General features: G+C 44.9%; 1 protein-coding gene across 4 annotated transcripts in view; it reads left to right on the top strand.

Annotated features, from left to right (window-relative positions):
• PLXNA1 (plexin A1) overlaps nt 1-14,247 on the top strand; it is a 300,048-nt gene that overhangs the window by 227,717 nt on the left and 58,084 nt on the right. For all 4 annotated transcript variants that reach the window (XM_081183934.1, XM_081183932.1, XM_081183935.1 and 1 more), the window contains exons 12-16: nt 433-623; nt 9,092-9,243; nt 11,264-11,384; nt 11,672-11,808; nt 12,866-13,033. In XM_081183934.1, the coding sequence (XP_081040060.1) occupies nt 433-623; nt 9,092-9,243; nt 11,264-11,384; nt 11,672-11,808; nt 12,866-13,033 (769 nt within the window). The remainder of the gene's footprint in view (nt 1-432; nt 624-9,091; nt 9,244-11,263; nt 11,385-11,671; nt 11,809-12,865; nt 13,034-14,247) is intronic.

Raw genomic sequence — 14,247 nt, 5'->3', positions numbered from 1 at the left:
CCTGATTTTGGTTTTCAGCGGAGATCCTAGCACAGGGAAAGGCAATGTTGTGCCTTTCATATGTTGGCAGATTGCAATTCCCAGCATCCCCAGCCACTATAGCCATAGGCTAGGGATGATGAGAGTTGTAGTCCAGCAGTATGTGGAGGGCACCACTGGGTTATCCCTTCATTATTGGATAGGCATTTGCATCATAAACAAATCCCTTGCTGGCTGTATTCAGTAGTGAAAGCTGAAAACTATATAGGCAGTGAATACTGTCAAAACTGGCCTGATGCGACAAAGCATATGGAAAGTGGTAGACCCTGAGGTCCTTTAGTGGGCATTGTCAACAATTACCCATCAGAGGGGGAATCTGTAGCAGTTCTGTCTCCACCCCACTCCCCAACTTCTTTTTGAATGTAAGCAGGGATTTGTGTTTTCTTCTTGCAGCTCACCTATACAAGTGCTCAGCTCTGCGCGAAAGCTGTGGGCTGTGCCTCAAGGCAGATCCACGCTTCGAGTGTGGCTGGTGTGTGTCAGAAAAGCGATGTTCCCTGCGCCAACATTGCCCAGCCTCTGAGAGCAGCTGGATGCATGCCAGCAATGGCAATAGCCGCTGTGCGGACCCCAAAATCATTAAGGTATGCTTGTGAAGGGTAAGCGGGCGGGGGGTTCTTCTTCTCCTTTATCCTCAGTGCTGAATAGGAAATCGCCTATGGTGGAGGGTACATGGTAGTGGGCAGTTCTGAAGTATTTTAAGGCATGGCTGGCCTAGCTACCAGCATATGCAGTGTTCTTGTAGCATATGATACAAGATGTAGTATTCTCCTGACTCTTTCTTCAGACACCAATAACTGGTGCGAAGCCTCTTCTTCCCACCAACCAGTGAGTGCTCAATGAACAGTAACGAGCAGAATTAGTGTCTCCTGTGATATGCCGCTGATGGGGCAATGCAGTGGTGATTGTAATGGAGAATCAGTGGAATGTGGTTCAGTGGTCAGAGTTGGATGGAGCTATCCTGTCTTCTGTTCCTAACCCCAATTGACATTTCCCCCACTTCCAGATTCTCCTTGTTCTCCTCCATCTATAGCAGGGATGGGGAAACCATGGCCCTCCAGGCATTGCTGGGATTACAACTCTCATCATGGTCAGTGGTCACTGTTTCGCCATTCTTGATCTATAGAAGCATGGTTGTTTTGGAATCTGTTACTGTGGCTTAGGTTTTCGATGTCAACGTTTTGCTCTTAATGGGTATTGTTATATATGTTGTGAAAATCAGGCAAAGTGTACGCTTTTAAATAAGACATAAATAGGATGGAGATGAATAATATCAGGTGACACTTGTGACCTGTGCAAGTTCATTGGCCAGTGCTGGTGAAGACAGGCATTCCAAAGAGGGGTTGGGCTCAGATTCACCGCATTATGAGAGGGCTTTGTTTCCAGGACTGATGATACATATTGAAATTTTGCTTAGAATGACTTTCTGTCGACTTACTACAACAGGCAGAGTAGTAGGAGTATATTTTTTTGGCTTGCATACCACTTTCTTTCTTTCCTGTGTTGACAGTGAAAGCTTGATTCCCATTCTGGCCTGTTTCACAGGATTCCTAGCAAATAGGATTCTGGAAGAAGATGAGGTTTGGTGTGTTGTGGATTCCTCACCCCCCACCCCGGTTGTGTTCACAGTTTTTAGCCACCCATCTTTTCACTTCCTTAAGACTGGTTGTTTATCATCCCTCTTCTCTTGACAGCTGCTATGACCTTCATTTAATAAGATTGTGTATATTAATGTTAACATGTTGGTTGGGCCAGGCTCCAAGTGCATTAGCAGGGATTGGCAGGTAATTCTATTTGATATGTTCTATTTACCCATATACTGCAAGCCAGGCAGGCCTTGGTGGTGTTAATTACCAGAGTCTTAGCACAGTATCTCATCTATTTGGGTTTCAGTGTCTTATCTGTTGAAGGCTGGAAATTAGAGTAGTGCCTCTTGCACTCCCCAAAGCTAGTTGCTTCTTATTGCTGATTGGCATTGTGGGGCCCTGCGCTGCGTTTGCCAAGGCCTTTACTCTTTGGAAGCCCCCAGCCCACCACAAAAACTGATGGGAGAGAGCCTGCCTAATTAGTGTCTGCATCTTCTATAAAAAGAAGTAATGACTGTAACACTGGAGATGGGAGGTGGGGGAATGACAGGGGAGTCTTACCGTCTCAAATCACGTAAGTTATATTACAGATTTCCAGTGGAATTGTACTTAGCATTTATACAGTGCTTTAGGGTGCTCAGGATGTTTCAAATACAGTGGCCAAATACTATTTATTTTATTATATTTTTATACCGCTTTTCAGACAAATGGTCTCTTCCAAAGCAGCTCTCATCAATTAAAGAGAGAGGGAAGAAGAGAGAGAGAGAGAGATGGGGAGCCTTCCATCTGGCTTCCAAACTTAAAAAATAAGAAGAAGAAGGAACACAAAGAAAGGGGAGGTGGAGGGAAAAGATAGAGCAAGGGATATCATTTTGACAATACTACAGCAAGGTGGTGAGTTGTAAGTAGGCATTTATTTGATTGTGGGTTGTGTTTATGAGATGACTCATAAACTAAATTCTCCAGGTGGCAAGCAGAGATTGAAAACACAACAATAAAACCACACTACAATAAAACCCACAGTAAGATTAAGAGACATAAAAGCAAAGTACAAAACCAGCACAATAAAATGCCACAGACAGCACAGAACTAAAACAGCCATCAGATGCATGCGCTAAAGCCACCATATGCCACAGGACTTAAAGTCTGATCTTAAAAGACCTGGGAGAATAGTAAAGTCTTAGCCTGATGCTAAAAAGGCAGCAATGTCGGTGTCCGGCAAGCTACCCTAGGGAGAGTATTCTTTAGTCAACGGCTGCCACCAGAAAGTCCCTCCTTTGTTTCTACCCTCCAAATTTCACATTGAGAAGCTAAACAGAGAGGGGCATAACCAGAGAGAATATAGCCATTGTGACTAACAGCAATTGATAGCCTTGTCCTCCATGAATGTGTCTGAACCTCTTTTAAAGCCATCCAAGTTAGTGGCCATTACTACTTCCTGTGGGAACACATTCCATAGTTTAAGTATTCACTGTGTGAAGAACTGCATCTCTTCCTGGGTCACCAGCTCCTTTTAGACAAGTGTATGATACTAGAATCCTAAATCCTGATTTAAGATATTCACACTGACTCCTGATTGCAAGGTATGAAGCTCTCAAGAACCAATTCTGACTGAACCCTGTTATGTGAAGTGTGGGGCTGTCATGAAGAGGTTTGTGAACCTAAAACCATTATGTAGTGTCAAGGCTACTAAATGGTGTTGATAACGCATATCTTGTTTACCTGCCAATTTTTGAGCACTTGCCAGCATTAGGTTTTAATGATACTCTCAGCATCATTAAATAATTAAAATTAAATTAAGAACTTGTCACATTAATTGTAAGCCCTGTGTGGGCAAATCAAGTAGTGTGGCTTTCCATGCATGCATTCCAAGTTTGGGGACTTAACATTGGTGCTTTTTGCAACTGTTGCTCTGGTTGAAGCCTTGAAGGCCATGCAGCCTTCGTAGGTGCTTCTCCAGACAATTGTTGATGACTTCCTGGTGCTTTCTAGATGTTGTTGGGCTCCAGCTCCCATTAGCCTTGACCAGTGTAACCAATAGTAATGGGAGTTGGACCTAAACAACACCAAAAGGGCGCCACGTTGGCTACCTTTGCGATAAGATCAGCTTCAGTGCAGTGGAACGAATGATGGGCACAGCATGTACAACGGAAAAAATATGTAACCTTTTCACCTGGAAAATGTTAAACTGTATGGGTCATTAGTCTGGAACAGGTGGAGAACTTTCTGCTTGGCACTCTGATTCCTTCTACTCCAAGGGTTCCAGAAGAGCACCATTTGAGTTAAGACTAGAGCCATTGGGTGTCCTGCTGAAATAATTTATCAGCTTGCATTTTGCTTTTGCTATCTCTGTAGCACCGTTACTGTGCAGAAGGCTTTACAGTGTTCTTATCTCCTCAAAACGATAATACTATGCCAAATAAACGAGTTTAGCCTTAATTTTACGGTGGTGAGTCAGTACTCCATTAGATCTTCCAGACTTGTCTTTTATCAACCTGGCATCTTCCAGAATCAAGCCCAAATGCAGTGCCTTTCTTTCTTAACACAGCTTGGGAAGCAAACCCATCATTCTAAGTAGCTGTGCTACCGATGTCAGTATCGCTTCACTTTTGAAAGCCTGATCTCAGAGACTCCTAATAGAAGTTTTGCTGCTGCACAAGAAGATGGAAGGTTGCTTCTTTGTGCTTTCAAAGCTCCAGTTTTAAGTGGTACATTCTCAGCTAGAATGTATGCATTCAGGCACAGGAGGGCCGTTCTGAAATGAAATGATCAAATGGCCAAACCGGTTAGTTGATGATTCATTATCTCATCTTTTGGGCACTGATATATCTTGTGTCCACTTCATTTGGCAGATCTGAAGGGTTTGTGCTCTGAAACCAATTAGCAAAAGAGTGCTGTTGTTTGTCAGGGATGGAGCTGGGGTGGGAGAGTGCCTGCTTCTGTGACTCTGTGTGTGAGTGTTTAAGGGGAGACGGTTCAAGAAAGAGCCAGATTTCCCTGCCAGCTCTGGTTCCCAAGTGCCTTGTTTAGCCGCGACCTCCCCACACAGTGTGTCAAGCAGTGTCAACTTTTTCCCAGAGTTGCTGCTCCCCAAACGTGTGGCCCTTGTCAGTTTTGCTGCAGTGGAGGGGAAATCTAACATACCACGGCAGCCTTTAACACTAATTTAACAATACCAAACAAACAGCCACGGCTCACCAAGTATCCCAGAGGAGCCCAATTTAGGAAAGAATGACTTGGGTTGCCTGCTGCAGCAGCTGCCTTAATGAGTTCTGATCCAGGACTTTAGCAGATGATTGGATTGAATTTAGGCGAGCAGCAAACCCCCAAAGCTCAAATCGGTTTGACTGTTGTATAAATTCTGAGGCATAGCATGTGATTGCCCTAGGCCTGCTTGTAAGTTAACTCGTGGAGCAGCCTGCAAGTCAGGGAGCGGAGAAAGGAGCCAGGGTTTGTGGGCTTTGGATGCCTAATCCAAGTTGGCTTTGGGCATGCTACAACCTCTTTGTGCCTTGGCTGCTGGTAATTCTCCAGCATAGCCTCCTTTTGCTGCTTTGTTAATGAGGCTTGGATGGTGTTTGTGAGGCAAGAGTCGGAGAATGAAAAATAAAGTGTTATGTTTTAATGACTCATGTTGATGCCTTGGTCAGGTATGTTGAAGGAGATGTTCTTTACGTTTGCACTGCCCCCTGGGGCTGGAGGAAATAGCTCTCTGTTGGTTTGCTACTTCCCCTCTACCAAGTCTGTCTGCTCCAAATGATGGCCCATATTGTAGAATGAAAGGGCCCCGTTCTGGAGGCGAGGAGTGTCTGAGGACCTGTGATTCTGAGAGTACAGGCCTAACACAAACTTTGCCTGTTTCTAGGGGTGGCTACTGGAGGAGGGTAGTGTTGCAGAGGCTGAGATCTCCCCAGCTAGAAAAAAGTTGCATCATACATGAGCAGCCTTTTGCCATCTAATTATTGTAGCACACTCTGCATGCTGCTACCCTCCTTGACAAATATTCAGAAGAGGTGCCTGATACACAATGAGATAGCATGGGGACTGGAGGACTGCTGTGTATTTTCACTCAAGTCTGTGGCCCTATTGTTAGACATGGTAAGGCTGTCTGCCTGAAGCAGCATAGTTTAGGGCTAGGGACAAAGGTGAGAGCTATTTCCTAGTTCTGCTGGATCTCTCAGCGGCGTTTGATACCATCGACCATAGCATCCTTCTGGACCGTCTTGAGGGGCTGGGAGCTGGGGGCACTGTCATTCCTCCTGGGCCGTGTTCAGAAAGTGGTGGTGGGGGATGAGTGTTCAGACCCCTGGGCTCTCACTTGTGGGGTGCCTCAGGGTTCTGTCCTCTCCCCCATGCTTTTCAACATTTACATGCAGCCGCTGGGAGAGATCATCAGGAGGTTTGGGCTGGGTGTTCATCAGTATGCGGATGATACCCAGCTCTACCTCTCTTTTAAATCAGAACCAGTGAAGGCGGTGAAGGTCCTGCGTGAGTGTCTGGAGGCGGTTGGAGGATGGATGGCGGCTAATAGATTGAGGTTGAATCCTCACAAGACAGAAGTACTGTTTTTGGGGGACAGGAGGCGGGCAGGTGTGGAGGATTCCCTGGTCCTGAATGGGGTAACTGTGCCCCTGAAGGATCAGGTGCGCAGCCTGGGAGTCATTTTGGACTCACAGCTGTCCATGGAGGCACAGGTCAAATCTGTGTCCAGGGCAGCTGTTTACCACCTCCATCTGGTACGTAGGCTGAGACCCTATCTGCCTGCGGACTGTCTCACCAGAGTGGTGCATGCTCTGGTTATCTCCCGCTTGGACTACTGCAATGCACTCTACGTGGGGCTACCTTTGAAGGTGACGCGGAAACTACAACTAATCCAGAATGCGGCAGCTAGACTGGTGACTGGGGGCGGCCGCCGAGACCATATAACACCGGTCTTGAAAGACCTACATTGGCTCCCAGTACGTTTCCGAGCACAATTCAAAGTGTTGGTGCTGACCTTTAAAGCCCTAAACGGCCTCGGTCCAGTATACCTGAAGGAGCGTCTCCACCCCCATCATTCTGCCCGGACGCTGAGGTCCAGCGCCGAGGGCCTTCTGGCGGTTCCCTCATTGCGAGAAGCAAAGCTACAGGGAACCAGGCAGAGGGCCTTCTCGGTAGTGGCGCCCGCCCTGTGGAACGCCCTTCCAGCAGATGTCAAAGCGATAAACAACTACCTGACATTCAGAAGACATCTTAAGGCAGCCCTGTTCAGGGAAGTTTTTAACGTGTGATTTTACTGTATTTTTGGTTTTATGGAAGCCGCCCAGAGTGGCTGGGGAGGCCCAGCCAGATGGGCGGGGTATAAATAATAAATTATTATTATTATTATTATTATTATAGTTTGGGGTAACATTAAAAGGCAGCCATTCCTGCCCCCACCCCCAGCTATTTTATTAATATATTTTACCACCATCTGTAGTGGTGGCAGAGTTGCTATTTGGATTATCGGCCTCAGGCATGAATTTTTGGAGGGCTGCTTCTCATTACGTTTATGTTTCAAGATCTCCATTGGTGCCTTACTAGGTATCCAGCAACAATAGAAGATACTGGCTTAGAACTAAGAAGTTTGGCCCACACATGCCGTAGAAATCTCTTTCCCATCTTATGACACATCTTTACTGTTAAAATCAACACAGTCTGTGCCTTCCTAACAAAGCAATCTGTGCAAGAGCGTGTAGTGAGGTAACTTTGTGGCTGCCTCATAATTATAGAAATCCCTGCTCCTGGAGGTTTGCCAGAGCCTGTGCATTATCTGTAGATAATATAAGGCTTTTCTGTTGGAAGCAGCAATGGGAGGCCTGTAGTGGCTTTGTCTTGATGATATTTTGATGCCTTCGGTCTATTTTTAAACATGAGATCCTTTCTGAACATTTGGAAGCTGGCAGGATGCAGATTTAAACAAATAAAGGGGATGTGTTCTCAGGCATGGTTGCTACTTCCCACCAGTTTAGAAAGTTTAGGCTGTATGCAGAGCCAGCAGGAACAGTGGGACCAGTAGCTTTAATGTTGACTGGTCAGGTAAGCAATCTGCAGTTGGTTTTGCTAGGCCTATTTCAGTGCATCGACAATGACTCTGCTGAGGCTTCTTTCTCCTGGAGCCCACTTCCCTTGGCTTGGGGTTGCCAGTGACCCAGCACAGAGCTTTCCCCACCTGCATGCCCATTAATCGTCTTATCACTTGCAGGTGTGTGCTGAGCACCAGGGGGCCAGCAAAATGTGGTGTAAAATTGCCCATAATTGCCTTGTTAGTGGCAGTGGTGGGCCTGTGCCACACTGCTCATCCGTCATCACGCAGTGTGTGTCAAGCCACACCTGTCCGCTTTATTGGGAATCATCTTAACAAATGAGGCATATCATGCTCACTGGGGCTCCCCTCCCTCCCCAGCTGGTGCTGTCAGAAACCTCACATGCTGGGATACACCAGAGTTGGTAGGGGAAGAGAGGATCCACTATACAGGGGTTAACTGGTGTCTCCCTTGGTGGGGAGGGCTCTGGAGAGATTACGTTCCCTCCGCTAACTCACAGCATGAAAGAAAAATAGCCTCTCTGCAAGTGTCCACTGCCCTTGCCAAGGATATGCAGAATGCAAAAAAAAAAGTAAAAAAAAGTGGGACGTTCTGTGCCATTCTGAAGGCTAGTCCATTGTTGAGACCATGAGCAAGCCATGCTACGGGGAAAAACTTTTACTATTTCCATTTTCATGTCACCATACCTACAGAGTGAGCCAGAGCGAATCAACAGCTTACATACATTAGCCATTGTGATACCTTGGAGCCACCTGCTTGAATATTAGCAGAATCAACAGTCCAGCCATTCCAAACATGTGGTTTAGGCGTCCTGAAGCTTAGTCACAGGGGGATAGATGCATGGGTGCTATTTTCTTTTTGCTGTGCTCCAGCACAATGAAACTCCTGGTGCTTTTCAGAAATGTAAAATGTATTTTCACCGTGTGCACAGCCCAGATGCCTTCTCTCTAGTTGCTGTGGTTGGAAGGGAATGACTGGGACTCGGTCCTTCAGGGCAAAGCTGAAATATTGCGCTGGTTGTCCTTAATAATACCAAAGTACTTACCACCATGCAGGTGGTGAATAGTTGGTGTAAAACAATACCTGGTTTGTGTGGCAGTACTGTGGGGAGCAGAGAAGTGGATGTTGTGTCAACAGGTTGAGGTGGGAAAGGTGGATTATTATCACTGCTTGGAAGACAGCAACCTATTCAGAACACCTGTCTGGGTTTTAAGCATTTGCTATCTTCATTTTAGTTTACCTGATTATATATTTATTTTCTAACCTGCATGGAGCTGTAGATATTTAAATAAGCCCTAGATATATAAATGTTGGGTGAGCTGCTGAGTTGTTATGGCATGTAAGCAAACTGTTGACAATGGCCTAATGAATCCAATAACAGTCTGGTTTGTTTCTTCCTAGCTGACACCTGAAACAGGCCCCCGGCAGGGCGGTACTCGCTTAACCATCACTGGAGAGAACCTGGGCTTGAAGTTTGAGGACGTACGCTTGGGTGTGTGGGTTGGCAAAGTGACGTGCATGCCCATCGAGAGCGAATACATCAGCGCTGAGCAGTGAGTAACCTCCAAAAGAGGGCTGGCAATGAAGGGATGAGCTGTGGGAATATCTCAGTAGTATATTGGTCCCCTGGTTTGCTGGACCAAGATAAAAGCCAAGGCTTTGCTAAAGAAAAGCTTTTGCTAAAGATGCTGCTTAGGGTTGATGAGGTCATATCTGTTTCTTATCCAGTCTGGTTTCAGGCTTAGTTTCGGGACCAAAACAGCATTGGTGGATTATCTGTGCCAGAAACTGGTTGGGGAGTTTATCCCTGTTGGTTCTGCAGCATTTGATACCATGGAGAATTCCTGGGATGCTTGGCTGGTATAGGCACTGGGAACATTATTTTATTGTGGAAGAATTTCAGAAGGTAGTCTTGGGGGATGTGTTGCTCAGCCTCTTGGTTGTTGGCTTGTGGCTCTTTTTCACCCCCTCCTTTTTTAAAACTGTCTACATGAAGCTGTCAGGGTACGGCCTCATCTATACACTGATGATACCTAGCTCTATCTCTCCTTTTCAACTAATCTGATGAAGTGGTGGAAATTTTAAACCATCATCTGGATGCAGTGAAGGACTTGATGGGGACTAACAAGGCCTCAGTCCACATAAGACAGAGGTGCAATTGTTCAGTAGAGAAGCTGATTCAGGACTGAGAGTCCAACCAGTCTGAGGTGGGGTTGCATTAGCTCTGAAGAATCAGATTCACTATTTGGGAGTGTTCTTAGATGCAGCATTACTCCTGGAAGTTCAGGTGGCTACTGTGACCAGGTGGTCTAAATGTCGCTGCCAGCACATCGTGGGATGTGAAGGACCAGTGTGGTCTAGTCCATAAGAGTTGAACTGGGACTGGGTTCAGCTCCCTGCTTACTTATGAAGCTCACTGGGTAACCATAGGAGTAACTACTGTATCTCTTGTCCTAACCTCCCCATATGGAGAAGTTACGATAATAAATAGGATGACAAGTGAATGAGCACCTCTATTGAGTTGTTTGGAGAAAAAAGATGGATGGAAGAGTGGCTAGAAAGACCTAATGAATCTTTCTAGATAGCTTCTGTATTTGGTTGCACAAAATACTGGCAAAATGTCAGTATTTTGCAACATTTTATGAGAATGATTCATCTGACTTCATTAGTAAGAAATATTTGGTGAATGGCTCTACATGACTGACTGGAAGAGTTAGTCTTCCAGTCTTTCATAGGCTTTCTTGAAGCTATGATTTTGGAAGATTTTAACTTTCTATCCTTAGTGGTGGTGGGTTCTTTTGCAGAGTTAGCATTAGCTAAAAGTCCCACTCTGGATATTCTGAATGTATTTTCTGGCTTCTTAGCAAAGTCCTTGATGTGTGTTGGGAGATCTGCACTATCTAAAGCTGATCAATTCTGGCTAGCCAGCTGGAAGCAATAACTTCCTTTTCTCTCTGTATATCCTTCTTTGTTCTACTGTCTTAACAACTCAGGCTATTCCAATTTAAAAACATGTATAAATTTACAGAGCAAGTTCAAAAAGCAAGAGGATTTAATAAGAGAAATCAATTTATGAACATGTGGGTGCCTTTCCTTTCATATGCAGATAGCAGTGATTTCAAATACGTGTGCTGGAAATGTGTAGGATTTTTTTCGCATTGTTTAATTTATGGACGGCGCATTAACACAACTGCAATAGGAGTAAGGGAGGAGGGAAAACAGGGGTTCTTTTCTGTTTCTCTTTGTATTTTGTTAAATTTTAATTGATTTCCTGCTGAGTTGAGTGTTACAGCACTCGTAATATTTTATATATTTTGCAGTTTTGATATGCCTATTGTTCAAAAGTCAATTTGATATGTGCTGAGAAATCACTTCCTGAAATTGTGAAATGGCATTTAATTAAAAAGCAACAGCAACAGCCCAGGAAAATGTGGCGACAAGTGCTTGTCCTTACTATAAATTAGAGCAGAAATAACTGGCTTCTTGGCCTGAGCAGGTGGCCTGAGAACTGCAGGCCAGCTCTGCTGAGACATTGCGTACATGTTACACAATCACTTACTGTGCCTTCCCTAGGATCGTCTGTGAGATTGGAGAAGCCAGCCCAAGCAAAATCCAAGAGGCCCCTGTGGAAGTTTGTGTCAGGGACTGCTCCCCCAGCTACAAGGCTATATCCCCGAAAAGCTTCACCTTTGTGGTAAGGATATAGTCTTCTCTATCACCTTTCCTTACTTTGAATCCCACTTCCCTCCTATAATAGTTTTATTTATCTAAATTTTGCAAGGCCACCTATGCACTTGACTATCTGACCCACTTTTTATTATCAAGAGGTGTTCAGTAGAATGAAAGAATGTATTGTGGCCCTGTGGTGCACAAAATGGCTGAGGTCAGAGGAATTTTCCCTTGCAGCATTCACTTTTATTGTTCCTGGGCACCAAGGACACCTTCTGAACTCTGTGAACTTGCTGTGTTTCCCTTTGACAGACTCCCACTTTCTCGCAAGTGTCACCAGCTCGGGGCCCTGTCTCTGGGGGCACCTGGATCAGCATAAAAGGAAAGCACCTTGATGCAGGAAGTGACATCACAGTAACCATTGGAGGGCAACAGTGCGCCTTTCCAAGGTGAGCCTCTCATGGGTGGAAACCATTGTGGAGTGCAGTGCTCCAAACGCACTGAGCAATGTGAACGAAGGGGATGCAAGGATGTGTGTGTGAGAGAGTATGTCCTCTAAAATAAGGTACCAGTCTTAAGGAGCCAAGCAAAAACTCCCGTGTAATTCTTTTCAAGGCACATTTTTTTATTATTTTGGGGTTAAAAAGACCGAAGACTGTGGAATTTCTTTTCCCTCTAAAAAGCACAAATCCCTGAGCCATGAAGTGGATAATTTTTAGATTAGGGATGATAATGGAGCGGCTCTTTAAATATTTTCGTGCAGTAATTACTGGTTATCAGCTCTAATCGCTGCTGTTTGCAGCAGCCGCACGATGGGGAACGCTCCGGAGTTGCGCTGGCTCTGCCGGCTGCCTTTGCTTTATTTTTCTTTTTGTGTTAACTGATAATTTTAGCATCACTTCCCCGAATCAGGGAGAAATGGGGTACCACATGTAGAGGGTGGCACTTCACTCCTTTATTCCTTTGTGTCAGATGTGAACAGTTGGACTGATCCATGGCCTGGGAGCAAGGCTGGATTCTTTCAGAGCAGGCTCCATTGGGTTCTCTTCCATATTTTATTCATATATGAGCTCAGGGCTATGCCAACATGGGATTTGCATGATGCAATCAATAGCTCAGCTGTCCTTGGGCACTCCTCAGCTCCTGCTAGAATTTACAGGAAATGTCATGTCTAAACCTCTAGGTAGACTTATTTTACCCTTTTGTAGATTAGCAGTCTGCCCTTCAGCTGAGCAACTTTGGGAATCAGACATACAGTTTGTGTCCCATGGTGCTTGTGGTGAGAAGGCATTGGTGCACTACACATATCTGTTTAATGGGGCAAATTTTTGCTGCCATGTAGTGTTGGTAGAGAGATCAAAAAGCTTGACACTGATTCCCAGGCAGAGTATCCAGCAAGTTTGTTGCTGAGATTGTGGCATGGCATGGCAGCAGGAAGAATATTTGTTGGCCCTTCCTATAGCTAAAGATGTTGATTTTGTTTCCCTATTTCTCTGTGTCTTACAGGAGAAATGCTGTTGAAATCCGGTGCAGGACACCACCTGGCCAAAGCTCTGGAGAGTCTCCCATCCTCATCCATATAAACCGGGCTATACTTAGCAGCCCTGAGGTGGCATATTTCTATACTGATGACCCCACCATTCAGAAGATAGACCCCGAATGGAGCATCAACAGGTAGCACTGAAGGGAATGGATCTGCAGGATAAAAATAAAGAAAAGGATGTGCATATTAGGAATATCGGTGGTTGTTCATCCATTTATTAGCAGCTTTGCTGTACTTTGAAAAGCTTTGCGTTTTGCTAAGTCACTCTGCCAGAAATCAGGATGATTTCCTCAGAACCCCACTTCCCAGAACCCACTGCAAGAGGTGTGGTGTGACGTGCATAGCACGCTATGTGCTGGCCTGTCAGTAGAGAATAAAACACTGTTCTCATGTTCATTCTCAGTGTTTAGCTGTAACAATAATAATTTTATTATTTTATTATTTATACCCTGCCCGTCTAGCTGGATTTCCCCAGCCACTCTGGGCAGCTAGCAGTCTTTAACAGAGGTTAATACCAACATTAAGCCAGTTAAATCACATCCCTGCAAATGACACTTTGCCTATACTCAGTTGACAACAATAGAGGGGGGTGCTGCTTTGCCTTGCAGTGCTTCCCATGAGCCACACATAAGAACTGTGCTGGTGAGTTTTGTAAAGCTCCTGAAGCAGTAGAACTTTGATTCTGATGCTGACTTTCTTCCATAGTAGAAATATGAAATGTAACAACCATAAGAGCTATAGCAGCAATTACCTGTTATTTGCAGTGTATACTTTAGTGATCTAAGGCCCAGGATCAAAAGAGTCAAAGCAGGACCCAGGAAATTTTCCTCTGCAACTGGGCACCATGTGGAAGTCCAAAATGAAAAATGGAAGGAGCATGACTCTTTCAGAATGGAATTTGCTATCGGCTAATGCCACTGAATGTGTGTTTGAAAATGTGTATTATGGTTATTTTAAAGAGGATCTAGTTATGTAGGGAAGAAAGTAAGCCCTGGTTCAATAGGTTAGGCCAGTGCAGGAGATGTTTGGTATGACATAAAGTAGTAGGCCAGTGCTGTCTGACACCACTTGCTAATTGTATATTTTTCCTCTGTTTTGGTGATTTTGATTAAAGTCTATGTGGTGCTCTACATGGTAAGTGATGACATCTATGTGCAAAGCATAGTTAGATGTGATGTAAGAAGATCTGTGATGTCAGGAGGGTCTCCTTTATTTTCAAGGTTAAAGGAACTATGATGGTGATGGATTAGATTGGTGTCATGGTGCTTAGAAGTAGTGGTAACACTGCAGCATTTTACCTTCTGAGTGATTGCTTTCTACTAGGGAGAAAAATAAACTTTTTTTG

Source organism: Podarcis bocagei, assembly GCF_964188305.1.
Source record: "Podarcis bocagei genome assembly, chromosome: 2".
Classification (NCBI taxonomy): domain Eukaryota; kingdom Metazoa; phylum Chordata; class Lepidosauria; order Squamata; family Lacertidae; genus Podarcis; species Podarcis bocagei.
The sequence above is the reverse complement of the archived record's forward strand: the minus strand, read 5'-3'. Positions and strand labels throughout refer to the sequence as shown.